Source organism: Larus michahellis, chromosome 20 (assembly GCF_964199755.1).
Source record: "Larus michahellis chromosome 20, bLarMic1.1, whole genome shotgun sequence".
NCBI classification, from domain to species: Eukaryota; Metazoa; Chordata; class Aves; order Charadriiformes; family Laridae; genus Larus; species Larus michahellis.
Genome location: NC_133915.1, coordinates 2,444,188 through 2,469,593, shown reverse-complemented (window position 1 = coordinate 2,469,593; position 25,406 = coordinate 2,444,188). Strand labels below are relative to the sequence as shown.

The 25,406-nt window shown below is 58.1% G+C and overlaps 2 protein-coding genes across 5 annotated transcripts; one reads left to right on the top strand and one right to left on the bottom strand.

The window, feature by feature from the left end:
- Nucleotides 1–390: 390 nt before the first annotated feature.
- MXD1 (MAX dimerization protein 1) lies at nucleotides 391–12,589 on the top strand. 4 transcript variants are annotated; one of them, XM_074563506.1, is made up of 7 exons: nucleotides 391–570; nucleotides 677–773; nucleotides 5,058–5,087; nucleotides 7,625–7,739; nucleotides 8,640–8,799; nucleotides 8,891–9,074; nucleotides 10,498–12,589. In XM_074563506.1, the coding sequence occupies exons 1-7, from the start codon at nucleotides 498–500 to the stop codon at nucleotides 10,556–10,558; spliced, it is 720 nt and encodes a 239-aa protein (XP_074419607.1). In that variant the 5' UTR covers nucleotides 391–497; the 3' UTR covers nucleotides 10,559–12,589. The 4 variants fall into 4 exon arrangements, 3 of the variants coding, with proteins under 3 accessions (XP_074419607.1, XP_074419608.1, XP_074419609.1); XR_012584262.1 differs by having other exon boundaries at nucleotides 483–570; nucleotides 8,891–10,696; nucleotides 10,962–12,589; XM_074563507.1 differs by having other exon boundaries at nucleotides 397–570; nucleotides 8,891–12,589.
- Nucleotides 12,590–15,457: 2,868 nt separating this feature from the next.
- On the bottom strand, nucleotides 15,458–24,286 carry LOC141733266 (uncharacterized protein C2orf42 homolog). Its single transcript, XM_074563402.1, is given in 8 exon segments — nucleotides 15,458–16,891; nucleotides 17,864–17,968; nucleotides 19,639–19,743; nucleotides 20,061–20,171; nucleotides 20,854–21,060; nucleotides 21,063–21,225; nucleotides 21,857–22,240; nucleotides 24,029–24,286. Coding segments are annotated over 8 exon segments (1,641 nt in total). The 5' UTR covers nucleotides 24,053–24,286; the 3' UTR covers nucleotides 15,458–16,349.
- Nucleotides 24,287–25,406: the final 1,120 nt, after the last annotated feature.

Sequence of the window (25,406 nt, the reverse complement as noted above, 5' to 3'; positions counted from 1 at the left end):
AAACCACTTTATTTTGCTTATTTTTTGGCGGCCCGGCTGGGTATTCTCTGACAGCATGGTGTTCCACGCGCTAGGCGGCTTCCGCCGTTTGCTAATTAACGTTTTTTTGCTAATTAACGCCCGGCTCGCCCCGGGGCGGGTGGGGGGGGAACCGCTGAGGGAAGCTCTGGGTCAAAATGGCGGCGCTGGGGAGGCGGGGCGTCGCGAGGGGGCGGGGCGAGGGCGGGAGGGCGGGGCGCTCTTGGCCAATAGGTGCGAGGGCAGGGCGTGGCATCGGACACGGCCCCTTTGCCTCCCTCCCGTGCCGGTGTGGGGCGGGACCTCCCGGCCCCCCTTCCTCCAATGGGCGTCGGCAATTGGGGGGCGTCGCCCAATGAGCGGCGGCGGGGGGCGGGGCCTGGCGGAACGGCCGGGCGAGGCGTACAAACGACACCGCCCCGTCGCCGCCGCCGCTCCCGGCCCGGCCCGGCCCGGTCCGGCCCTCACAGCGCGGCGAGATGGCGGCCTGCGGCGGCCTCAACATCCAGATGCTGCTGGAAGCGGCCGAGTACCTGGAGCGGCGGGAGCGAGGTACCGGTTCCCCCCTTGCCCACTCCCCGGTCCGCTGCGGCCCGGTCCCCCCCCGGCCTCAGCCGGGCCCGGCGATGATGGGCCGCCCGCCGTTGTGTCTCCGCAGAAGCCGAGCACGGTTACGCCTCGCTGCTGCCCGGCGGTAAGGACGGGGAGACCCTGCGGCGCCGCGCCAAGGCTAGGAAGAGCGGTGGCGGCAGCAGGTAACGGCCGGTACCGGGCGGGGGGGGGGGGCCGGGGGGAGGGGCCCTGCACCGGCAGCTGGGGAGGATTCGCGGGCGGACGGACGCTCCCGAGGCCTGGCGGGGCCGGGCCCGGCTGTTGCGGTGTGTTCGGATCTGTCAGGGTCCCACCTGGCAGGCCTGGGGGGGACCCTTCTGTCACCAGGGACCCTCCTGTCACTGCGTGACCAAGCCTTGTAAGGTCCTGCTGTCACAAGGCGCCTGGCAGGCTGGGGGCCCCCTGTACCAGGGGAGCATCAGGGGTGCTCGGGCTCCAGTAAGGTCCCACTGTCAAACGGTGTGTGGCTGGGCTGGGGACCCTCCTGTCACCAGGTGGCTGGATCCAGTAAGGTTCTGCCATCATGGGTTGCCTGGCAGGGCTGGGGGCACTCTGCTGTCACTGGGTGACCAGATCCAGTAAGGTCCTGCTGTCGCGGAGATTGTGGCAGGGCTGAGGGGGACCCTTCTGTCAGGGGGTGCCTGGGATCCAGTAGGATACTGCCGTCAACAGGGTGCTGGCAGGGCTGGGGCGGACCCACCTGTCACCACGTACCTGGATCGGACAAGGTCCAGTCATCACAGGGCGTGTGGCAGGGCTGGGGACACTCCTGTCACCGGGTGAGTGAGCCCAGTTAAGGTACTGCTGTCACAGGGCACTTGGCAGGGCTGGGGGATCCTCCTGTCACCAGGTGCCCAGATCTGGTAGGATCCTGCCGTCACAGGGCGCTGGTAGGGCTCGGGGACCCTCCTGTCATGAGGTGCCCATATCTAGTAAGGTCCTGCCACCACAGAGTGCTGGCAAAGTTGGGGGACCCTCCTTTCACCAGGAGGCAGGTCTGGCAGGATTCTGCCATCATGGGGTGCTGGCAGGGCTGGGGGACTCTCCTGTCACCAGGTGGTCGGGCTCTGCCATAATCCTGCCGTCACAGTCCGTCCGCCAGCCCCACAGTCCCCCACCATCACCCTGCCACCCCTTTCTCTTTCACGCCTCTGCCAAGAGATTCCTACCAGCACCCCCATCCCCAAATATGGATCATGCCAGGCCTGTGTCTCTCCGGAACTTCCCAGCGAGACGTGAGGGGAAACCTCCTGTTGGGCAAACTTGGGTAGGAAGCGTGCAACCGTCTGACGTGGCAGAGGGGTTTGCTGAAGGGAATGTGGAAGTTGGGCTTTTGATTTCAGACTTGCTTATGCCAAAGCTCAGGAAGTGAAACTGCTCTCGATCCGTGAGGATTCTCCGTAAAGAAAGCAAGATTTTTCTACTCCCAGACCCATGGATTAATTACTTAATGCTCCTGTGTCGTTTTATTTGCTCGCTTTTCTGTTTTGTACAACAGAAACTGCCACCTTGGAGCCAGTGCTTGTGTCACGGTGCAAACCAGAGTCACTGTGTGAACTTCTTTCTTTCCAGCGCCCGCCATGGTTTATTCAGTCACTTTAATAACATTAAAATCACTTAGGTGTCGTTGAGGGGAAATTTTCATCTGACTTTCAGGAGGGCTGGCTCTGGAATGCCACCTCTGTGGCAGGATATGCACGTCCAGCCCCTTGAAACAGCTACAAGGGAAATTTCGTCGGGCAGAGCGAAGTCTGAGCAGGTTCATCCCGACACGTCACCGGTGGCCGATCACTTCCTTTCCCGCTGGCTTATTTTAGGCTGTTTGCCCAGGGAGGAGCAAGGTGGCGATGTCACCAGATATATCACATTTTCCTGGTTGGGAGTAAACTCATATGCGTGACGCAGTGACAGCTGACCTTTGATAGCTGCTGTAACAGCAAATATGTCCCGGAACGCCCCATGAGTTTTGTTCGTACCCTGAATCCCAGTGTCTCCCTGAGATGAGGCGTTTCGATCTCCTCCCACGCTGGGGTTTTGGGGCTGCTGGGTTCCCATTAGGGGGGCAGAAGGCAGCTGAAGTCTCTCAGTCTTCTCTCAAGCAGGCTCTGAGTGAATCCGTGGATGTTTGTCACGCCTGCACACGCTCAGAATTTTCTTTTTGGAAGATTTGGAGCTTGTTCTTCACTTAAGGTGAATCATAACAGCAGAGCAAAGGTCTGCATTGTATTGAAAAGAGAAGGGGTAGCTGCAGCTCTTGCTGTTACCTTCTTTTTTTGTTATGGTCTGCAGAAGAAAAGACCACATTTCAGGCGATCAGGTGAAGTTTTGGGGCTGACAGGCAAGGTTTCAGCTAGTGGGAGGCACGATCGGTGCCTTGGTGGGCAGGACTGTGCTCAGGAAGGGCTTTGGGGGCACATGGTAAAGCAGTCTGCCAGCCCCGGCGTGAAGCTGCAGTCCCCTCTGATCCCCTCTCCCCTTTTATTTTATCCAAAATTAAAATCCGTCAACTAAGGAACCTTCTTCTAAATATTAGCAACTGTGGATGCAAACGAAAAAAAAAAAAACCCTCAGGCTAAGAAGGATTCTGAAACAAAGCTGCAGAAGAGGGAAGGAATTTGTTATTAATAAAAGTGTAGTAGTGATGGGAGCCTTCATCTCTGTCAGTACTGATGCTCGCGAAGCATTTGGTTTATTTACGACCAAGGGGAGAGCTCAGGCTCGCTGCAGTCCACCGCCTTGCATGAGGTTTGCAAGAGCTGTGTCAAAGGACGTGGGACTTTTTATACAGAAAAAAGTTTAATGGAAAGATAGATCCCACGGGAGCCGAAGACCTGAGTCCTTCCCGGCTGTTGGCAGGTGCTCTGCTCAGGAGAACTCGCTGTTCCCTTGCATGTCAGGATAATGCCTGTCCATTTAAGTGAGAAGCGGTTCCCCTGGAATTGAATGGTTTTGGACTCTGTGATCTCCTGCGAGCGGGATGCTGGCCATCAGGAGCAGATTTCTTCAGCCAGCGCCACCGGAAAGCAAACAGAAGGAGCTGGGCTGAGATGAGTCTTGGGAGAAAGACGGGAGGGCTGCGATGGCTTCCCGAGCGATGGCGATCCATTGTGAAATGCTGCTGGCAAAGTGAAGAAGACCCCGACGAGCGTCTTCAACTGGCGTGTCGGTGACATCCCTTGTTTTCCCTTTCGCCTCGGGGCCTGGGGGCTTCCAGGTAGGCGTCCTTATCCGAACAGCCTGTGGATTTTCCATGTCTTTAGGTTTTCAGGCGCATAACAACGTTTTTCCTAAACTAGAGTAGGTGGCCTCTCAAGCTGTTAAGGAGAGCCCGGGCAGGGAAGTGGCTCTTCCCTAAGAGTCGGTCTTGGTATCACAGGCAACGTGGCCTCATGCGGCTGTCCCGGGTTTCAAGAGAGAGAAAATATGTAGTAGCTTGTATTTTCTGTCCTTTCTTAGCATCGAAATTAGGAGCTTCAGGGGAATTTGTAAATGGACGTAACGCCTGCCTGAGTTTCAACATCACGTTGGGCATCTCTCGTTAAGAGGTGCTAACCCATTGTTGGACATGGGGAATCTTTTCTTTACCCGTTGTCTTCCTGGCAGCTCGCCCCAGTTTTGCAGAGAGATGACTGGCTGAGCAGCAGACACAGGCCCGAATGTCATCGAGACTCTGGGGGCTCCCTCCTAGTCCCCATCTTGTGTGGCTGGCGTGTTCTGAGCTGGTTTGGGGCTCCTGGCGTGAGACACAACCTCTTGGATGCCGTGCAGCCTTCAAAAAGCAGTGTGCTTTCCCCAAAGGTGGCACCAAGCACCTGAGCTGTCGGCCCCTATCTCTTTGCTTTACGTGCCGAGGATTGTAGGTTCTCCTTTTGCTTTCTCTGCCCTTCTTGTGCAAGAAGTCTTTTAAAAGCCGCATTTAAAAAAAGCTCTTCAGAGCACCTGCGCTGTCTGAAAACCTGCTTTCTTTCCAAGAAAGGCTTGGTTGCAGGTTTTGTGTTGCGATGGAGCAACTTCCCTCCCCCTGCCCGGAGATCAGCCCTTCTGCCCCGTGCTCTCGGGGCTGGTGCTTCCCCTTCTACACCAGGAGTCCAGCAAACACTCACTGGTGGGTGGTGTACCCTCTCTCTTGCGTCATGGCACTGATACAGCTGCTTAATCTTAGTCCTTGTTCGAACTTCTCCACATTAAAATCCCATTTTATGGTTTTACTGGCCTTTTTATTACCATTTATCTGGCAATTTCACCATTGCGCCGGGCTGTCTGCATCCCTTCCACTGTTATTGCCATCCCCGGGGTACCGAGTGGCTCTGAAAGCCCCTGAGGTTGGCAACTTTTCCAGGGAGCATTTACTAAATCACGCGTGTTAATCCTAATTGCAGTGTACTTAGTCAGACGGAGGAGTTAATAACTTGTTCTTTCTTTTTCAGGTCGACACACAACGAGATGGAAAAGAATAGGTGAGTGCTGGAGGCTTGTGAGGAGTGGGGTTTGGGCGAATCGCTGCTTTTCCAAGGGTTGGGAACCAGGGTCGAGGAGACAAGGTGGCGTTGAAGTCGGGAGCAGGAGGGAATGGACAGGATGGCTGGATAAAGTGGTCACTGAGAAGGTTCCCGGTGTTGCCCAAGGTGAGTGCTTGGACTTGAAGCATTCGCTGTCCTTGGCTGCTGGAGCAGCTGTGCAATAAGGAGGTGGGAACGATATGTCTCTCCTGTGCCAGCTCCAGTTTGCTGTCAAAACCCTTCATCCCACTTCTCAGCTTTGCTGGGGAGAAGGGTTTCCAGGCCTCTCCCAATTCCTGGGGGCAATCCCATGCCGGTGGAATGGCCAGCATCCTCTGCTCACCCGCAGTCGGGCTGTAGGTACACGGCTGGAGCTGTGCACACAAATAACTGGGATTATTTGCGACAGAGCGGTGCAGTCTTTGTGGTCCAGCTGAAAGATGGCTTTGTGGCCTCAATGGGCTGCTCTTTTTCTCGGCATGGCTTGGATGCAGCTCAAATCTTGCCATGTCCTGCTGCCAGCGAAGGATTCATGTGAACTTGCTTGGTTTGTATCTTAAGAGGCAGCGTCCCAAGTGACATGGCTTAGAAAAGGCCAGGGCCGTTTATTCCTCGTTTGAAAAGACCAAGAAAATTAGAGTTTGATTACTTCAGGCTCACCTTGCGTCCCTCTCGCCTTGTTTAGACCGGAGCCATGTCGAAATCCCATTGGTAACGTTGCATAAGCGAGTGCAGTAAATGCTCCATCGTTTCCACCCCTTCGAACAGGGTGGCTGGAGAAATGAGCTTCTGGACAGGGCTTACGTACCCCTTCGCTCCTCATTAGAGATAACCTTAATCTTGTCGAGCCAGTGGGTCTCGACCAAAATTTGCCAGCTTCCTACCCCGGCATGAGGAGCAGCTTGGGGAGGGAGAGCGATGAGAAGATGAGTATCTCACAGAGTGTAAAGACAAGGGCAACGAAAAAAGCCGATGGGCTTGGAAGGTCCTTTGCCCGGGAAATGAATCCTTTGAGGGTTTCTTTTTTTATTATTAATATGAGCCAGTGGGATTTTTAGGGCTTTTTAAGCGTGGCAGCAGTTTCAGCTGGGCGAAGAGTGGCAGAAACGCGCTTTTATATGTGCTGCGCCTCTGACTTTGAAGCGGAAGCCCCGGTTTTGACTCTGGCGTTGGCATTGTGTAATCCAGAAACTTGCTCAGCACGGGGCTGGTTGCTGAGCTCCCCTCTGCATAACTTCTGCTAGGCGGGGGGGCTGGCTTTTTGCCATTTTTTGGTTGGTTTGTTTGTTTGTTTTCTGGTGTGAACAACCAGCATGACAAGGCATTATTTTGTAGCAGAGACGGCCAAGGATTTTGATTTGGCTGCCACAGCCCTCGCAGAGCGTGGCTGGGCTAGCTCCTTATCCATAGATCTCGCAGGTAAATCACTTGTAAGCTGGCACGGCACGTTTGGACAGGTCTGCACCGCTCCAGGCAGCTCTTCCTCACCCTGCTCAGGAAAATAATCTTTGGAAAGGCTCATCTTTGAGCCCGTTGGTGTTTGGGATTCACCCGAAGAATGAAGACCACATGTTTTGCTTGCATTGTAATTCAGGAGGTACTTTGTGTAGGCAAATGCCTGTTTACTCCTAGCGCACCCGAGACAAGATAGGCAGGTACTTGCAAAATCCCATTTTGCAGCTGCCTGTGTCCATTGGGTGTTACAAAGGCAGGTGTTGCAACCGATGCCCAAGAATGTGACCTAAATCTTGGGATTGGAGTGGCGAACGCAAGGGAAACCGGCCTACGCTGGGAGCATCTCGGTTATCCACAGATAAAGGGACTTCCTCGAGGAGCCAGAGCTTCCCTCGGCAGCGGCATGCACGCAGTAAAGCATCGGCCTGTGTATTAATGCAGACAAAATCCGTGTGTTACAGGGAGGGAGGGATTCCTGGCAGGCTCCTGGCAGCCAAGGAGTGTGATGCCGCTTGGGGCTGGCGTTCCCATGGGGAGCTGGTTTTGTTTTGACCAGAGCCACACGTGCCAAGGCGATGGATCCGAAACCAGACCGATCCTACTAAAAATAGGGAAAAGAAGCGCTCCCAAGGGAGGTGCTGGGTTTACAGCTGTGTGGCGTCAGCCCACATGGCTTCAGCTGTCGGTGGGGCAAGGCAGTGACCAAACAGCATCCCTGTAAGTGAAGCTTTTTGAGAGGAGAAAGACCAAAAGCAGATACCCTCACCCAAAAAATCGACATCTTTGGCAGCTCTTTGCCAGCAAGCGTCCCGACAGCCCAGCAGGGTTTTGTCAGAGTTGGCCAAAGCTGGAATGGGGATTTTTGGAGAAGTCCTTTTGTCTGGCTGCAGTTTTTGCCCGGTGTATGGAAGCTGCCAGAGGGTGGGGAGGCATCTGGTTCAGCTTAGCTTCCAACCACCCTGATTATCCGCGCTCGCGGGAGTGAAATGCTGTTTGGGAAGCAGGTACCTGACCGCTCAGCGCCTTGTGTGTTCTTACAGGCGTGCCCATCTACGGCTGTGTTTGGAGAAGCTGAAAGGGCTCGTACCGCTCGGACCCGAAGCCAGCAGACACACCACCCTGAGTTTACTAACGAAAGCCAAATTGCACATCAAGGTGAGCGTGGGCTCGTTCGGTGCTGCTGAACCCACCCGCAGTGGGAGACACAAGAAACGGGGTTCCGTCCCCCTTGGTTAGGTGCCAAGCTCGGTTTCGAGAGCAGCACCGCCACCCGGGGCGCAGGGCTTTGGGCGTCTGGATCCTCAAGTGGGATGAAGGTAACAGCCGGGTCAGGACATCGTTTTGGAAATACTGACAGAGGTTAATGCTGTTGCAGGTCAGTATTGCCCTTCTCGCAGCTGGCACAGCGAGTCCGTGTGATTCTCCTTATCAACGGGGTCATAGAGGACGGCCACGCTGCTTTACAGCCAAACTTCCGCGTTGTATCCTACACCGCAGCGATGCCTGGAGGCCTTAGGGATGAGACTGGCTGCAGGATTGCAGGACACCTGTTTTTTTGCCTTTCTTTTCTAGAGTATTTCCTACTTCACTCTTTGTCCTTTAGACTTTGACTGAGAGGGCTCTCCTCACTGGGTGTGTTCAGGCTCCATGAGCTGAGAGATAAACCAGGGCATCGGGCTGTGTTCCACTCCCTGGTTATCAAAAATTCTAAAAATCTATAAATAGGATGGGGCCGGTTCCAGCGTAGCTGTGCGTGTAAATTGTTTGGAGAGGAAAGCGTCCTTTATGTGCCTTCCCCAGCGGCCTCGGGGCAGGTCCAGACCTCTCCATCCCTAGGCCAGAGGCTGCACCCTGCTTCAATGTCCGTTGGCTCGTGGGAGGATGAAAGTTGCGTCCATATGACTCATGTGCTCGACGTCCTGAGCATGGTGAAGCCAGGGAGCCCCCCGGTAGCTGGCGGCAGTCGCGTTTGGGTGGCTTGGGTAGGGAAAGCGATGTTTCACATGTGGCTGGCAACTGGGCAGCTCAGGATGCCTTCTCTCTCATCCTCTGCAGAAGCTTGAAGACTATGACAGGAAAGCCGTACACCAAATAGACCAGCTGCAGCGGGAGCAGCGGCACCTGAAAAGGCAGCTGGAGAAGCTGGGGATAGAGAGGATAAGGATGGACAGTATTGGATCCACTGTTTCTTCAGAGCGCTCAGACTCGGATAGAGGTGAGACCCTGCACTCAGGTAGGTCGTAGCGGGGCTGGCTGGGAAGAAGTCTGGCCGGCCGTGCTGTAATGCTTAACCATTCCTCTTGCAGAAGAGATAGATGTGGACGTGGAGAGCACGGATGACCTTCCCGCGGACCTCGACTGGAGCAGCAGCAGCCTGAGCGACTCGGACGAAAGAGGGAGCCTGCAGAGCGTATGTAGCGACGAGGGTTATTCCAGCTCCGGCGTGAAGAGAGTGAAGTTGCAGAGCAATCACAAGCCTTCTCTCGACCTGTAAGGAGCAACTCCCGTAGCTGTTTCACCCATTGCCGTTTCCCTTTTGGATCTCGTTAGGTAGCACACCAGACCGTCCTGCCATTCTCTTGCACATAAAAAAAATCTTAATGAACTGCCGACCAGAACGAAGCTGAGCTTTGCCCAAGTCCCAAAACCCGGCGCAGGGCTGCGGGTGGCAAGCTGCTCCCCGGAGCTCGCATCTGCCAGCTTCTCTTCCCGTCTGAAAGTCCTCTCTGCAAGACCGTACATTCCAGCCACGTTTTGATGCGCCCGAGACTATCCCAGCAGTAACAGCAACCTCAAAAGCCCTCCGCTGGGATTTTTGGCTTGCTGTCACCACCTGGTATTCCCAATCTACTCCGCATCTGCCCGGCAACATCACGTACCCGATAATCGGCAGCAGGGCCCAAATGTAAGAGTTTGTGGGCAAGTATCCGAAGGCAGAGCCAACCTCTTGCATAGTTTAGATCCAGGAGAGAGCAGAGGCAAGTCGGCAATCGGGAAGCGGAGCATTTCCGCCGCGTCACGTCTCGGACGGGCGCAGGGATTGCACCCGCAGCCGCCGGCACATTGATCAGAGGGCTTCTCTCTGCCGACTCTAAATATTCCGGGTGGCAGCACAGCCGTGTACAGCCCAGCCCAGCCCAGCCCTGCCGTCATCCCGCAGCTGGAGCCTTACTGGCATGGGGAACGCCACTCAGGAAGGGCTGTGGGACTCGGCACTCGTCATTTGGGGTCGGACGCCTTCGGTCTGGGAAGTTTTCTGTCCTACCTAAAATCAAACGGTCCCTGTTCCCATCCTGTGCGACGTCCCACCTCCTGCTTCGCGGCTGCACAGTGCTGTTCCAGGCGAGCGCTCCTGGAATTTTTTTCATGCTTCTTGTCTCTGGGACAAATTTTTTCTACCTCGGAGAGATGAACAAAGATTATCTCCATCCCTTTAGCACAAAAAACAAAGATGATGCCTCATTTGTTTTACAGAAGCGATGCCCGGCCCCATTCAAATCCATCCCATGACAGTTTAGCAATAACCCGACGGTGAGGGGGAGCGGGGCAGCCTCTGGCCGTCGGCGCCCGAGGGGACCCCACAGATCTTCACTGAAGCACTTCTCCGGCCAGCGGGGATCTTTTCAGGCACTCAAATGGGCTCGCGAAGGATTTTGTGGCCGCCACCTTAGGGAGAGAAACCCAAACACACCACGGAAGGGCCAGAGCCCTTCCCACTGCCCTGACAGCGGAGGGGTCCCGACCTGAGAGCACACGGAAATGTACAGAAAACACACGAGCTATAAATAGTATTTATTCCTTTTTCTATGTACTGGAGATAACATTCTTATGACTTTCTGCTTTTATAGATGTTCTGGAAACTTTGATACGTAGAGGTCCGCTAACAGAGATGTTTCTTTTCCCCTTGAGCCAGGCGAAGGTCCTTTCCGCCCCCTTGGCAAACCTCTCCCTCGATCCCTGTCGGCACGCGGTGAGGAGCCGCTTCGCTCTCCAAGGGCTTTTTTTAGCAGTGGGAGACAAAACCGAGCTTCCCCACGCACCCGCGGTCTGTACCAATCCGTTCAAGAAATGCAGTTTCCAAAACGCCGGAAGCCACCGAGATGCTCCATAAAGTGAGCAATATAAAACTCAATTTCTTTCTGCCCCCCCCGGCTTTTTTTTTTTTTTTTTTTAATATCCTCAATCTATTTTTGGATCGTTTGAAATCTTGGAAGAAGCAAGAGGGATGGGAGATGGGGCTAACGAATTGCTAAAAACTCCCAAGTCTCAGCTCTTTTTGCACCTTCTGGGTTTCAAAAGAGAAAAAAAAAAAAAAATCAAAACCACGAGGAATTTTTTTGGGGGTGTGTTCTTTTTTTTTTTTTTTTTTTTTTAAAGCAGACGGAGTTTTCCAACGCCCGACGGATTTGCACTCACCCGCAACTCAGATGCCTTTAGCGCCGGTACGCCCGAGGCAGCCAGCCTTTGCCACGCGAGCTCAAAACCCCTGCGCTTTCAAAAATGGGGGGGGGGGAAGGCAAAAGGATGAAAAGCACAGAGAAAAGGAAGTGGAATATCAGCACTTTGAGGCATTTGCCGAGCGCTCTCCCTCACCCTCTTCCAAAAACCACCTCGGGATTCCCTCCGGAGCGGCGGCTCTTGCTGCCTTTGAGCAGGGAAGGGTGACATCCAGCACTGGGAAAGCACCGTCGGGGTTCAATGGGAGGCAGAAAACAGTTAATTTTTGGTTGTCGTTTAGGTAGGCTGAGTCTTAAGGTTTCGATTCGGTGTAAATTATTAATTTTTTTTTTCAGTGTTGTGCCTTTTTGAGTTACCCGCCTTCTTCTCTTGGTGAAGGGCTGCGTGGGGGTTTACTCCCCGCCCCCCCCCGCCCCCCTCTTCTTTTTTGTCCCAAACTAATAATTATCGGACCTTTTGCACTGTTGGGATGTGCTCCTCTCCAGCCTGAGGGCGAAGAGAAATGGGAACCCTCCAAAATGATGCACTAACCTGGAAGGAGGCTGTAAATCCGGCGGTTGCTTCCCGGCGAGCGGCCGGGACCGTCTCTGGCAGCTTTCGCTCTCTCCAGGTCCCCCACTTCGTCGGCCGAGGCGCCCGGCGGCTGTGCGAGCCTTTTCCTGGAATTCACTGATCCACCAGCATTCCTAAGAAATAAGCTGCAGGAAGGACATTTTTGTATATTGTGATTAAAATAAAAAGGGGATGCGAGGAGCCACTCGCGCGCCCCACGTTTACAACGGATCGTTGCACAGACGGGCGTGAGTCGAAAACACGCTTTTTTGGGGGGGTTGTTTTGTTTTGTTTTTCGTTTTTCGTTTTCTTTTTCCTTGCGGAAGGCAGATCCCAAACCGCTGCTTTGGGTGGCGAGAGATGGGACCCACAGCCGGGCAGAGAACGGGAAGCTGCTGGGAACGGGGCCCTACCCCAATCCCTCTGGAGCCCATCACTGCCCTGGCGCTTTGCTCCCTGATTTGTCCCCCCCGTGTAGAAAAAGGTTGGGACATCGCCTGCCGTCACTTGCTCCCTGGAAAACGTCACGTCCTTGCTCTGCCACGGCTGTGGCTGAAAACCGCGACGTTTCTTTCATCCTTTTAATTTATCCAGCGTAGCGGTACGCGAGCCGTCCGAAACGTCTGATCCAGAACCATCTGGGCATTGCTTGTATTTCCTTTGACGCATTTTATTTGTGCTTTTCCATCTTTTTCTTCCTAACCTTTTGCTTCCCGAGAAGCAAACCTGTAGAGCATCGGCTTTATTTTAGGCATTCGAGAGCCGGGGAGCGGCAGATGGGAGAATAGGAATTCTGTTTCCAGCCGTTCGGTTCCTGCTGTAAATACCCCGTCGTCATTCAGAATCCTGTGTCAAGGCCATCTAATGGTGCTTTTTATTACAGTTAGCACACGCGTTTTTAGAAACTACATGTTTTAGGAGACCTTTGCTGTGTATATGGATACTTCTGTATTGTTCGACTGTTAGAAAATAAATTATTTCATTACGAAAGAGAACCGGCGTGCTGGCCGCTGCCTCGGGAAGCAAGCGGAAGGCTCTCGGGGATGTTCCGCGGATGAGAAACGGCAACTGGGGGGCGCCTCCATCCTGCTCTTCCCAGTCCCGCTGCCCAATCCCATGTTTTCGGCACCCAACGGGATAGAGCTTTGCTGCCGGAAAGGGTCCAGGTCCCCCCGGCCTCCCCCCACGTAGGTTTTGCCCCACGACCAAGGGTCCCTGGGAAGGTGGAGCTCTGGTTTCGGGTGCTGGTGGCCCTGGGGGGGTGGTGGGCCCCCTCCCATCCCCAGCCGGAGCCCCCGATACTGCAGGGCACGAAGGGCGCGTATGACCCCGGCTGACTCCGAGCCCTGCCGGGGCTCAGCACCCCCGAATCCAAACCTCGGGGTTCTCCCCAGGCGGATCTGGCCCCCGTGGGGCCGGGGGGGCACAAAGGCTGTCACACACCCCCACCCCACCCCCCCCGTCAGGGTGCTGGGGAGCGGGGCTCAACGAGGGGGCAAAGGGTGACCTCGCACCCTGGAAAGTGCCGGGGGGGGGGGGGGACGGACACAAGGTGTGACACACACGCACACCCACCCCACCCCCGGGGGCGGGACCGGCGCAATCGGGACCCAACGCCCCCCAGCTGGGGGGGGCAGGACACCCCCACCCCCCCTCCCTCCCCGGACACAGCTGTGCCCCATCGCGGGCTTAGGCACGCCCCCCCCCCCCCCCGCGGCCTCTTAAACCCCCGGGGGGGCTGGTGGGAGCCACTGGGGGTTGCTGGGATGTCTCCGGTGGTGACTGGGAGCTACTGGGAGCTGGCTGCTGCTTACTGGGAGCTTCTGCCTGCCTACTGGGAACAACGGGGCTGGGGGGGGGCACACTGCTGGCTACTGGGGGCTTGCTGGGAGCAATGGGGGGCTAACGGTTGCCTGCTAAGAGCTACTGGAAGTGACTGGGACCTTCCTGGTGTCAACTGGGAGCTTGCTGCTGCCTGCTGGGAGCAGTGGGGGCTACCTGTTGCCTCTTGGGAGCTACTGGGGGCTGCCGGGAGCGACTGGGAGCTTGCTGGTTCCTACTGGGAGCACTGGGGGGGCTAGCTGCTGCCTACTGAGAGTTGACTGGGAGCTACTGGGTGCTTACTGGGAGCAGTGGGGGGCTAACTGTTGCCTGCTAGGAGCTACTGGGAGCTTGCTGCTGCAGACTGTGAGTAACTGGAAGCTTGCCGCTGCCCACTGGGAGCAACTGGGTGCCTACTGGGAGCAATGGGGGGGCTAGCTGTTGCGCACGGTGAGCTACTGGGAGCTTGCTGGTGCCTACTGGGAGCGACTTCCCCAGCCCAGGTGCTGCCCCCCCCTTGATCAGGGGCTGCCCTTGGGGTGATTCCCCCCCACCCCCCCCCGGGGGGGTTGTCCCTGGATGTGTTGTCCCCCCCAGCCCCAGGGGTGTCTGTCTGTCCTGGGGATTGGGGGGGGTCTCCTGGATGCACCCCCCCCCCCAGTGCTGCCCTGGAGGTGAGGGGGGTTCTGGGTCCCCCCTCCGCCCCACTGTTGTCTTTGGGGTGTCCTGCATGGGGACCCCAGTGCTGGTCTGGGGGGGGGGGGGGGGCCTGGATGCCCCCCCGCCCCAGTGTTGTGTTTGTCTCTGTCTTGGGGATTGGGGGGGGTCCTGGATGAGGGCCCCCCCAGTGCTGTCCTGGAAGGGGGGTCTTGGCTTTGTCCTGGGGATTGGGGGGGTGCCCTGGCTGCCCTCCCCCCCTGCCAGTGCTGTCCCCGGGGGGTGTTTGTTTCTGTTCTGGGGTTATGGGGGCGTCCTGGCTGTGCGCCCCCCCGCCCCAGTGCTGTGTCTTTATTCCAGGCTGGAAGGTTGGTGTTGGGGGGGCTCTGCTGGAGGAGGCGGCAATGGAGTGGGGTGAGACTGGGGGGCAGAGGTATGGCTGCCCCCCCCCCCCCCCCGGGCTGTGCTGAGGGGGGCTCCCCCTTTCTGGGGCGGTGCTGGGGGAGGGGTTATGTTGTCTCAGCTCTTTCTCTCCCCCCCCCCCCCAGACGAGGAGCAGCCGCCGGGCCGGAGCTGAGCCCTGGAGCGCGGGGAGAGGTGGGTCGGGACCCCCAGGGTCACTTTTGGGATGGGGGGGGCTTTTTTTCCCCCCTCCCCTCCCGTGGGAGACTGGGTGCTGCTCCCTGGGTCCCCCACCCCCCGGACACCCCCCAACCCTGGCTGGGTGAAGCCCCCCCCTTTGAACCCAGGGCTGGTGGGGGCTGCCGTTGGTGTGAGGCCCCCCCCCGCCCGGGGTGGGGAGGGGGGGGTCCCCAGGCTGTTTTCCTCCCCCCACGCTGGGTGCAGGGAGCCTCCAGGCACCCAGTGGGGGGCGGCGGGGGGGGGGGGACACACCTTTTATTTTCCAGGTGTTTGTGTTTTTGCCGGAGCGGCGGCGGGTGCGCCATCGTCCCTGCGGGTGCGTGGGGCGCAGTCCTGGGCCCCCTCCCCGGGGGGGGGGTGTCAGGGGAAGGCAATGGTGGCCAGAGGGGCGAGCTCGGGGGGTGGGGGGAGGTGGTGGTGGCGGCGGTGGGGGGGGCCGGGGCTGGTGGGCGCTGTGGTGGCCGTACTGGAATTTGAGGCGCAGTTCGATGCGGGAGCGGGGCAGGATTTTGGGGATCCACTCGATGATGAAGGTGTGTGTGTGTGGGGGGGGGCTCCTTCTGTGTCGGAGGGGGGGCAGACACACAGAGGACTAATTATTCCATGGGGAATTTTATTTTCCAGTAAGGTCTGCTTGGGAAACCAACCCCCCCCCCCCCCCCCGCCTTTTTCGAGGACTCTGGTGCCTGAACTGGTGCCACTGTTCCCTTTCCAGGTAGCTCCGGGTGGCGGGGGGGTTCAAGGTCTGGGTGTTTTCCAGCCCCCCCCCCCCCCCCCCCACCCCTTCAAGGTGCAGGGATGAGGAAGAGCGAGAGCCGGGCACCGGCCTCCGGGATTATTTCATCCCAGGAACGACACCTTGCAGGGAAATGAGGAAGTTTGAGGAGTTTTTCTCTCTGGGATGAGAACTCCGGAGCCCTGAGCCCTTCCCTCCCTCCCGCAGGGTCCGGGCCTGACTCTTACTGGTGTATTTCATACCACTGTGGGGCTCCATGGGGGCTTTTTTTTTTTTTTTTTAATTATTATTATTAATAAAGTGACTTATTTAGCGTTACCCTCTGAAAAGTGTTTTATACTTGACCTGTTTGGGTGTCGTTGTTGTTATTGCCCTCCCCTGGGTGGGAGAGGGACCCATTGTCCAAGTGACACTGGCTTGTGGGTGCCTCAAGCCTCACGTTCCCCCTCCCCCCCCCCGCCCTTAGATCGCTCCCTTTCCCCTGGTGGGTGGGCAGTAGAGGGGTCCCTCCCCTCCTGGGGTGTTTTATGGGGGGGCTGTGGGATGTTTAGCTGGTGTTTGTCTTTCAGGTGACTGGGGGAGCAGCTGGGGGTTACTGGTGTGGTGAGTGTTCAGGGTTTGTGGTTTTTTTTTTTTCCTTTTTGTTCCTGGGTGGGGGCTGGCAAATCTGGGAAGGGCTCTGGCAAGTGTTTGAGATTATTTTTATTTTTTGGGGGTGGGAGGGTGGGGACCAACGTTGAGCTGTGGCTTTGGCAAGGTGTAGGACCCTTCCCCAGGTGTGTGTGTGTGTGTGTGTGTGGGGGAGCCCTTTTGGCTTCAGGGCCCCCCGGGTGGGGGTCTGGGAGAGCCCCTTATGAGTGAGGCTCCTATGTGGCGGGGGGGGAGGAGCGGGGACCCCCTTAGCACTGGGGTCCCTTGTGTCTTGTGCCTGGACTGTTTTGGGGGGGGCACTTCTTGCCATGCTCCCCCTCCCCCCATCCCAGGCAAGGAGAAAGGATGCAGCACTTAAAATAATTCGGGGGGGGGGGGTGGGGGGTTCTGGCCCTCCCCTGGTCTGCAGCTCCCACAGGGGTCTCACTCCAGGCTGCTGGGGGGGGGTGCTGCTGCTCCCATACTGGGGGGAAGAGGCTGCTGGTGGGGCATTTCCTGGTCATGGCTGGGATGAGGTGGGGGGGTTGCAGCTTGCCCCCCCATTTACCCACTTTGAGGAAAGTTTTGAGCTCCAGGGGCTGGATGGCCGGCTGCTTCTCCAGCTCCTGCACGAAGCTGCGGGTGATCTCCAGCAGCAGCAGGTGAAGCGGTGGGGGGGTTAGGGGGCAGTGGGGGGCTGCCTTCCCTCCCTCCCATACCTCAGGCGTGTAGAAGATCTGCCTGATGTTGGTGATGTGCCACTTGTCCTCGGGGCAGGTGCCCAGGGGGAGGGCGTCCTTGCAGACAAAAGCTGTGGGGAGGGAAAGGCGGGTGGGGGGGCGAAGAGGGTCACTCTGTGCCTCTTTCTTCCCCCATTTTCTCTGCAGCGGCCTCAGCTTTTACTCCACTGTGTGGCTGTTGGCCTGGGCTGGGGGGGGCAACTCCTGAGTATTTGGCTTTGCCCTTGGCCGTCTGCTTCTCCCCAGGACTTGGTTTTGGATTAACAGCGAATAAATTGAATCTTAACTGGTGCCGGGCTGGGGAGAGCTGCTTTGGCTTGTGCTGCTGGTCAGCTGGGGGGTTGTAGGGGCACAGGGGGTGGAGAGCAGGATGTCTTTGTCCTAGGTGACAAACTCACAGCACTCCTAAATTGCTTGCAAAGAGCTGCTTCCCTTCTGGCATTGTTTTGGGTCCCTCTCTTCAGGGCAGCAGCTGCCCAGCTCTCCCAGCAGCCCAGAGACACACAAAGTCCATCCCCAGTAAGGATTTTCACAGACCCAACGCAAACTGCCGCCTCTCGGCTGGACCCCGGGCCAGAGCCGTGCCCCACTGCCAGCTCAGAAGCGGAGTGGGGCAGGCGACAGGTATTGCGGCCACGAGCCATCGCCCAGGGCCGTACGTGCCCAGGGAACGCTCGGGCCCTGCCTTCGGGGCAGGCAGGGGGCCGGGGGGGAGGGCAGAGAGTTCCCCGCAGCCTGCAAAGCAGCCCCCCAGCCCTTCTGAGTCGGGCAGCTCACCCGCCTTTGCCTCCCCAAGCTTGAATTCGAGCATCAACCACCTCTTGGGGAATTTCTCCCTTCCCCGGGATAAACCCCGGCGCCTGGCTGCTGCTGAGCACCGAATCAGGAAATAAATCCCAGCAGACAGAAGCTTCCCCAGGGCAAAATATTGTCTCCGAACTGGGTAAAACCACTTCCCTCCCTGTTAAGAGTTATTTAACGCTGCCAAGAGCTGAATGACAGAGGGGAGCGGAGCGGTGCAGAGAGGCTCCCCCCAGCCTTACCCTCAAACTGGTAATGCATGGTTTGGTGGATGCGTTCGGTGACGCTGGCCAGCCAGTCCTGGAAGCAGAGGGTCACCTGCACCTCATCCAGCAGCTGGTTACAGCCTGCAAGAGAGAAAGGGCAGGAAAAATCAGACTTAGAACCCGAATCCAAATCCGCACCCAAGTGAAGCGCCAAGCCCGACGGGCAGGAGAAACAACTCGGGGCAGGAGAAACAACTGGGGAATAACAACTCGCCTCCCTGTTACCCCTCTCCCCCATAATCCTGACCCCCCTCGAGGCACTTAGGGATAACCCAAACCCAAGGCCTTCAAGCCTTAAACACGAGTTAAAGCCTCTCAGGTTCTGCTCAGACCCACGGGATAACAACCTGCATCTTCAGAATCCAACCCAGCCGCTTTCATTAAGCCTTTCCTAGCCCGACAAGCCCGGATGCCCTAGAATTCCAGGGAAGAGCCAGACGCCTAAACCAGCAGCCTTCTCTCCACCGGACCCCAGTACGCTCTTGGTGTGCACCGATGAGCTTGCAGCTCGACAGGAACGGCTGCCGTGGCCAGCTGCAGTCCAGTATTCCCCATTCTACCTGCACCAATTCCCCCAGCAGCGCCAGCCGCAGCTCCCTGTGTTAAACTGAGCCCCGAAAGGCAGCAGGACACCGAACGCGACCCCGTCCGTCAGCTCGATGGACGAGACGCTGCTGCCTCGGGCACCTCGCTCCCAGGGCTGGGAAACGCGGCACCGCTTGAATCCGCTTCCAAACCCCCCTCTGCTCTCAGCGCTGCCGTACGGTGACACCCGGGAGCTGCCTCCACAGCCCCTGGCCCCAGGAGCGGGACCCGACACCTCCTCGCCCCCGGCCCAGAGCACCGCAACCCCCCAGGGCCGCGCGTGGGCATCTGCGGGAGCAACACTGGGAAAGAGAAGGGATTTGTACCCCTTTCTAGGCCAACGCTAAAGCCGGGAGGAACAAAAGCACTAAAGCACAGCCCCAGACCACAACCAGCCAGGAGAGCGGCTTTCTCTGAAGGGCCCCGAGTCGCTTTTCGGGTTCCCGTGGCATGGGGCTGACCCTTCCCTCCCCGAACATCACGGCGGAACACACACAACCACCCGGCCGCCTGCTCAGAGACAAGGCATGACGCCGGTGCCCACAACCACCTCCCCGGGGGGACCCCAGCTCCCGGCTCCTCCCCCGCCGGCACACTCCCCGCATCAGACCGTGCTTCCTAGCAAAGATTTGCCACTAGAAACCACAGGGGCTCTGGCCACAACAAGTTCCCCCCCAGCAGCTCTGGCCATTCAGAGACGCTGCAAACACCAGCAGCAGCAAAAAAACAATGGAAACCAGCTCACAACTGTGTCTGACCCCATTCACCTCCTCATTTTACCTGGGAAAGCACCTCATGGCATTAGGAGATACTTACCAACACCTGCCCACCCACAGCAGCACTAGCACTACCAAAAGCCAACTTTTTTAAGCTTCTCATGCCCAAAAATCCACCAAAGAGCCACCCTGGGAGGACGCCGGCATTGTCCTTCTCTAACAACAACCACGTCTATGGCCAACCAGAGCCATGTCAACGCCCCAAGCCATGCCAGACACACGGCTACCAGTAACACCAAGCTGCCCGAGCCCAATTTCCACCTCCTAGAGCCAGCGAAGGATGGCAAGGGCTCGTCTGTCCCCTCCACGGGGGTCACAGTGGCACAAATGGAATGGCTGCGAGCATCCGCCCAGTCCCCGAGCATCCTGAGGCGCGTGGCCAAGGCTTACCTTGTTTCTTCAGCGAGGAGGCGATGGCCGGCTTCTTCAGGCTGCTTCTCCTGGCATTGCCATGAGCCAGGTCTTGCGCCAGGAGGGGGCTGGCCACCTGTGCCCCTGAGGGATGGGTTCAAAGAGCGTCAGCGCACAAGTCCCAGGGGTCCCAGGGCACCCCATGCAGGATGGGATGGAGAAATCCCCTCTCTCCTCAGAGCCGGCTGTCACCACAGCTCTTAACATCACCAACGATCGTTAAAAGACCCACTGGACTCAGGGCAGGGCTGTGCCCAACACCCAGAGCCGCTCTGAAAGCTGCCACCGGCACCAGACATGAGCCCAGCAGGTCACGGCGGGGCTGCTCCTCCTGCTGGACAATGGCTTTTGGCTTTGGCTTGCACCCCGGCTGTCCCACAGAACCTCCCGCGGACACTCACCTGGCATGACGTCCTTTTTCCTCTTCTTGGCCTTGGCAGCAGCCACCTCCCCAGCCTGCCCCGGGGACTCGGGGCTGCCCACCAACTGCAGGACCGACAGCCCTTTCAGCCCTAGGAGAAACAAGACTCCGTCCTTAAAAGCATCTCAACCACGCGCGGCAGCACTGCGGAGATGTGGGGTCTCGTGTCCCCCTTCCCACGCTGGCACTTCACCCCCAAGACATCCTCAGAGAACCCCCAAAGCCCTCCTGGCCCCCCCAGACACACTTCTTGGGGGAACATTGAGGTGAGCAGTGACTTTAATTCACTCACGTCACTCAGGGCACTATCCTCAGGGTGGATTTTCACCTTTGGGTGCCTAAAACCAAGGCAGCATTATCCAGGTGCGCCTATCGGGGCACACAACCCCTGGGGGACTGAACCCCAGAGGCTGCTGCCATGGGGGAGGGGGTGGTTCACAACGAGCTGGCCTCCCCCCAGCGCTGCTCCGGCCCAAGGGAAGAGAACACCCGACTCACCCCGAGCACCCATCACAGCAAAACCCTCCAGCTCCCACACAGCAGGGGGGAGCTGCAACCCAAGAGGAATCACTCCCCAAGAAGCTCTGTCCTTGCAGAGGGAGGGGGCAGGCAATTAAACCCCAGCTAACGAAGCCCTGATGGGGAGCACATGCGAGGGCAGCCCTGGTGAAGCGAGGCAGGTGAGCAGGAGGGGAGTGGGTGGCATCAGCCCCACACATGTTCCCCCCCACCCCCCAAAAAAAAATCCTCCACGTGTTGCTTCCCCCACCTACCACTGGCGTCGCAGCTGAGGAATTTGGCGAACTCCTGCGCCAGGCTCTCATCGCTGGTGAAGGCGCAGAGGCAGGCCAAGAAGTGAACGCAGCGCGGCAATGGCGGCTCCTTCTCAGCCGGGCCACCCTTGCTGGGCTTCGGAGCCTGGCAGGAGCAGAAGAACCTGTGGTCCGTCAGCATCTTGGCATTCATCTTCTGGGCAAGTAGGCAGGCAGGTTGCCGAGGCTGTGCTTCTGGCTGGCCTTGCACTTCACCACCAGGATGTTCTTGGTGATGCGCTGCCAAGCAGGAACGAGGATGCTGGATGTGCTACTCACAAACCAAGCCCACCTGCCTCGTAGCGCCTCAGTTAGTGACAGCCTCGGCTGCAGTCACCTCAGTATTGTGGAGTCTGGGATCCTGCCGGGCGCCCTGAAGGTTAGCACTGAGGCAAAGATTTCAGATTTTTGAAGAGCAAGGTTCAGCTTGCTGAGAGTCCAGATGGCAGGGATTCCATGGGAAGCTTCCCCGGAGGAGCAAGTGAGTGCTGGGAGTTTTTCAAGAATGCTCTCCTGGAAGCACAAAACCAGTTTATTCCCAAGAAAGGGAATTCCCTTCGTTGGGCGGCTGGCCTTGGGAACAACAATCCAGGCTGACGTAAACACAAACCCAGGGAGAGTTGGTATAGAAGCTATTACAGGAGCCTGAGCCCTACACATCAATGGGCCCTGACGATATCCACCCGAGGGTGTTAAGAGAGCTGGCTCCTTTTCAAACTGGCAACCTGTCTGTCCTGGTGCCGGTAGGGTTAATTTCCCCAGGACCTGGCAGGGACACAGGTATTCCATCCCCTGTGGGCCATGCCCTGGGAGCTGCCCCTTCGCAGGGCTGGGGGTTCCCAGGTCCCGTCAGTGAGCGGTGCTATCGTAGTCATGTTTTGTATATTCCTCTCTCAGTATTCTTGTTGTTGTTTTCTTCTTTTCTTTGCTGTAATGTTAAACTGCCTTTACCTCAACGCGTGAGTTTTGCCTTTTTCTTCCAAGTCTTTCCCCATTCCATGGCTGGGGGCTGCGTGATGATGGTCCCATCCACCGTCTGGATGGCCATCTCCGAGACCCCCAGCTCCACAAAGCACCAGTAATCCGGTCCCCAGTCCCTCTGCTGCACTGAATAAACCTGTAAGTCTGAGCCACTGACGATCTTGACAGCATCAACGCTGGGCTGCTTGCGGGTGCCGTAGCGGAAGATGGTGCCGCAGGTCTTGTTCTTGCGGATGAGGCCTCTGGTGCCATTGTAAGTGCCGCAGGGGGGACATTTCCGGATGCCCCGCAGCGTGGCCTTCCCCAGGTCCGACAGGAAGGAGGGGACTTTGGTCCTCACCGATGCCAGTTCCATCCTCTGGGAAACCTGTAAGGGCAGAGAGAGGGGGGTGAGTTACCCGCCTGGGGAGGGACAGCGGGGATGCGGTGCTCCTCTGGTGACACCCACAGGATACGCAGGTTGCAGTGGCCGTCCTCAGTCCCCAGCAGCCACAGAGATGGAGGGGACAAAGAGAGAGAGGGGGAAGCGACTGGCTGAAAGGACATGGGACGTAAAGCTGGGTGGCCTGACACCATTGCGGGGGGACACACGGTGAGGGGACACACAGAGCAGCTCCTCGGAGGGACACCGGAGTGGAAACCACCATCTGAGGCAGCAACAATGGGAGAGAAAAGCTTGCGTGGACGGGACAGAAACCGAGCGATTTCCCCCTAGATCCACCTGGGTCGGGTTTTGGCAGCAGGTTGGCAGCCGAGGAGCACGAGCGACTCCCGGCGAGCAGCCCTGGTGCTGCTGGACCCACAATCCTTGGAAAAGGCCTTTCAGATCATCAAGTCCAACCATTAACTCAGCCCTGCCCGAAACACCACTAACCCACGTCCCTCAGCACCACGTCTGCCCGGCTTTTAAATCCTTCCAGGGATGGCGACTCCACCACTGTCCTGGGCAGCCTCTTCTGATGTTTGACCACCCTTGTGGTGTAGAAATTTTTCCTAATTTCCATCCTAAACCCGCCCTGGCGCAACTGGAGGCCATTTCCTCTTGTCCCATCGCCTGTTCCTTGGGAGAAGAGACTGACCCCCCCCGGCTACACCTTCCTTTCAGGGAGTTGTGGAGAGCGAGAAGGTCTCCCCTCAGCCTCCTCTTCTCCAGGCTGAACACCCCCAGCTCCCTCAGCCACTCCTCACCAGACTTATGCTCCAGAGTCCTCACCAGCTCCGTTGCCCTTCTCTGGACCCACTCCGGCGCCTCAATGTCCTTCTTGGAGTGAGTGGCCCCAAAATGAACACAATATTCGAGGTGGGGCCTCACCAGTGCTCAGTACAGGCGGACGGTCACTGCCCCAGTCCTGGCCACACCGTTCCTGACACAATCCATAAACATTTCTCCCCTGCCAACCGCATTTCCCCCTTCCCCTGCCCCACCCTGTCCTGGTGTGAGACACCAGGCGGGCTGGGAGGGCTGCCCGGCTCCCCTCGACCCCTCGGCAGAGCCCTCCGCTCACCCCTGCCTCCTCACCACCACCACCAAAACCCCCCTTTTTGGGGCAAAACCAGGCACTGTGTGAAAAGCCACACGCAGCCAAGCCTTCGAGCCAGCGTCCCACAGACGCAGACAGCGGCAAAGGGACATTTATTGTCACCGCTGGAGCTGAGCGGTGGGCGTAAGGAGAGGCCGGGGACGTTGAAAAGCAGCTCCCGGTGCCCCCGTGCTGACTGAAGCTAGTCCCAGACCTCAGTGGGTATTTACACTGGATAAACTGGTGGTACTGGGAGCTCCCGGCCCAACTGCAAAGGACAGGGCACAGCTCAGGGAATGGTGGGTCTATGCCAGGTGGGACAATGCCTCGACACCCCCCTGGGTGAGCAGAAGGGCCCTCACCGAGGGGAGCGCAGGGGCAGGGACACCCACATCCCAGCAGGGCCCGGGGGCCAGCGCAGGAACGAAGGGCCAGGCTGGGCCCTGGGTGATGTGGGACCAGGATGGGGGCACCATGCTGGGCCGGGCACTGGGAGCAGGGCCTCCCCTTGGCCACTGTCACCTCAGAACTGCGTCTGGGGCCTCCCCACAGCTACTGTCGCCTCAGGAGGGGGCCTCCACTCGGCTACTGTCGGCTCAGAGCAAGGGCTGGGGCCTCCCCTTGGCCACTCTCACCTCGGGTCGGGGCCTCTCCTCCATCTCCGTCGCCTCAGGAGGGTGCCTGGGGCCTCCCCACGGCCGCTGTCGCCTGAGGACAGAGCCTTCCTCGGCTGCTGTCGCCTCAGAACAGGGGCTGGGGCCTCTCCATAACCACTGTCACCTCAGGAGGGGCCCTGCGGCCCCCCCATGGCCTCAGTCGCCTCAGAACAGGGCCTGGGACCTCCCCTGGGCCCCGGTCCCCACACGACCAGGCCCGGGTTCACCTCCGTAGCAGGCCCGAGCCCTCCCCCCGCTCCCTACCGTGCAGCCTCACCCACAGCCCCTCGCCCACCTCGTCACTAACGCGGCCTCACCGTGTCGTCGGCCCCTCACCCCCGCCACCGTGTCACTTCTTCCCCTTCCCGTTCCCTGTGCCGTTTTCCCGCCATCCCCCCCGCCCCTCTGATGTCACATCCTGTCCCGCTCGCGCGCGGGGCCCTCCCTCCTCCCCCCCTCTTTTTTAACCTGCGCTGCGGCGCGTGAGCCCGGCCCCGGCCACCGCGAGGGACTCGGCTGTGGCGCCACGCCCCTTCGCTCCTATTGGTCGGCCAGTATCACGTGGGGTGGCGCGCGAGCTCCTGGCAAGGCGCCAGGGCCGACAACCCGGGCCTGTTCTCACCCCGCGGGCGAAGGAGCCAGGAGGGAAAAGTGTTGCTTCTTCTCACCCTCTCTGGGGACAGCTTTCCTTGCCCCAGTAACCTCTGTGCTAACGCTCTCCCCTGAGCTGGGCTCTACAACTGCAGACATCTAGAGATTGCTCCATAATGGGAAGTGCCAGGAGTGCTCTCTGTCTCTGGGAACAGCTTTCACTGCCTTGAAAACCTCAGTGCTACCACTCTCCGCTCAGCTGGGCTCAGAGAGAGCAAGTATATAGAGATTTGTCCCACTGCGAAGGAGCCAGGAGGGAAAAGTGTTGCTTTTTCTCACCCTCTCTGGGGACGGCTTCCATTGCCCCAGTAACCTCTGTGCTAACGCTCTCCCCAGAACCGGGCTCAAAACCATCAAACCTCTGAGAATTTCTCACACAGCGACGGTGCCAGGAGGGCAGAGTGGGGCTTTCCAGAGACAGTGGGAAGAAGCCTCTCTTTTCTTTATGGGATTTCCATTCTTTATGGAAATTTTTGAGGCTGGACCTGGGGCGAGTGAGAAAGGGTGGTTCTGAGGTTGAAGGCGCCAGGAAAGTCCAGAGCCAAAAGGTCTGACTTTTGGCAGACCAACGGGATGTCTGGAAGTTTGCCTGCTGCTGCCTGTGTGGTCCACATGCCAACCAAGGGTACCCCAAATTTACTGTGGCAGGATGACTGTGCTAAGTCAAGCGCTGCCCACGCAACAGGGGCAGGAAAATCTCACCCAG

Bases quoted from the DNA above. Each gene is read 5' to 3' on its own strand.
- MXD1 (XM_074563506.1), top strand. From the start codon at position 498: ATGGCGGCCTGCGGCGGCCTCAACATCCAGATGCTGCTGGAAGCGGCC. The intron at 571-676 runs GTACCGGTTCCC...GTGTCTCCGCAG, and splicing joins CCTGGAGCGGCGGGAGCGAG to AAGCCGAGCACGGTTACGCC. The intron at 7,740-8,639 runs GTGAGCGTGGGC...CATCCTCTGCAG, and splicing joins AAGCCAAATTGCACATCAAG to AAGCTTGAAGACTATGACAG.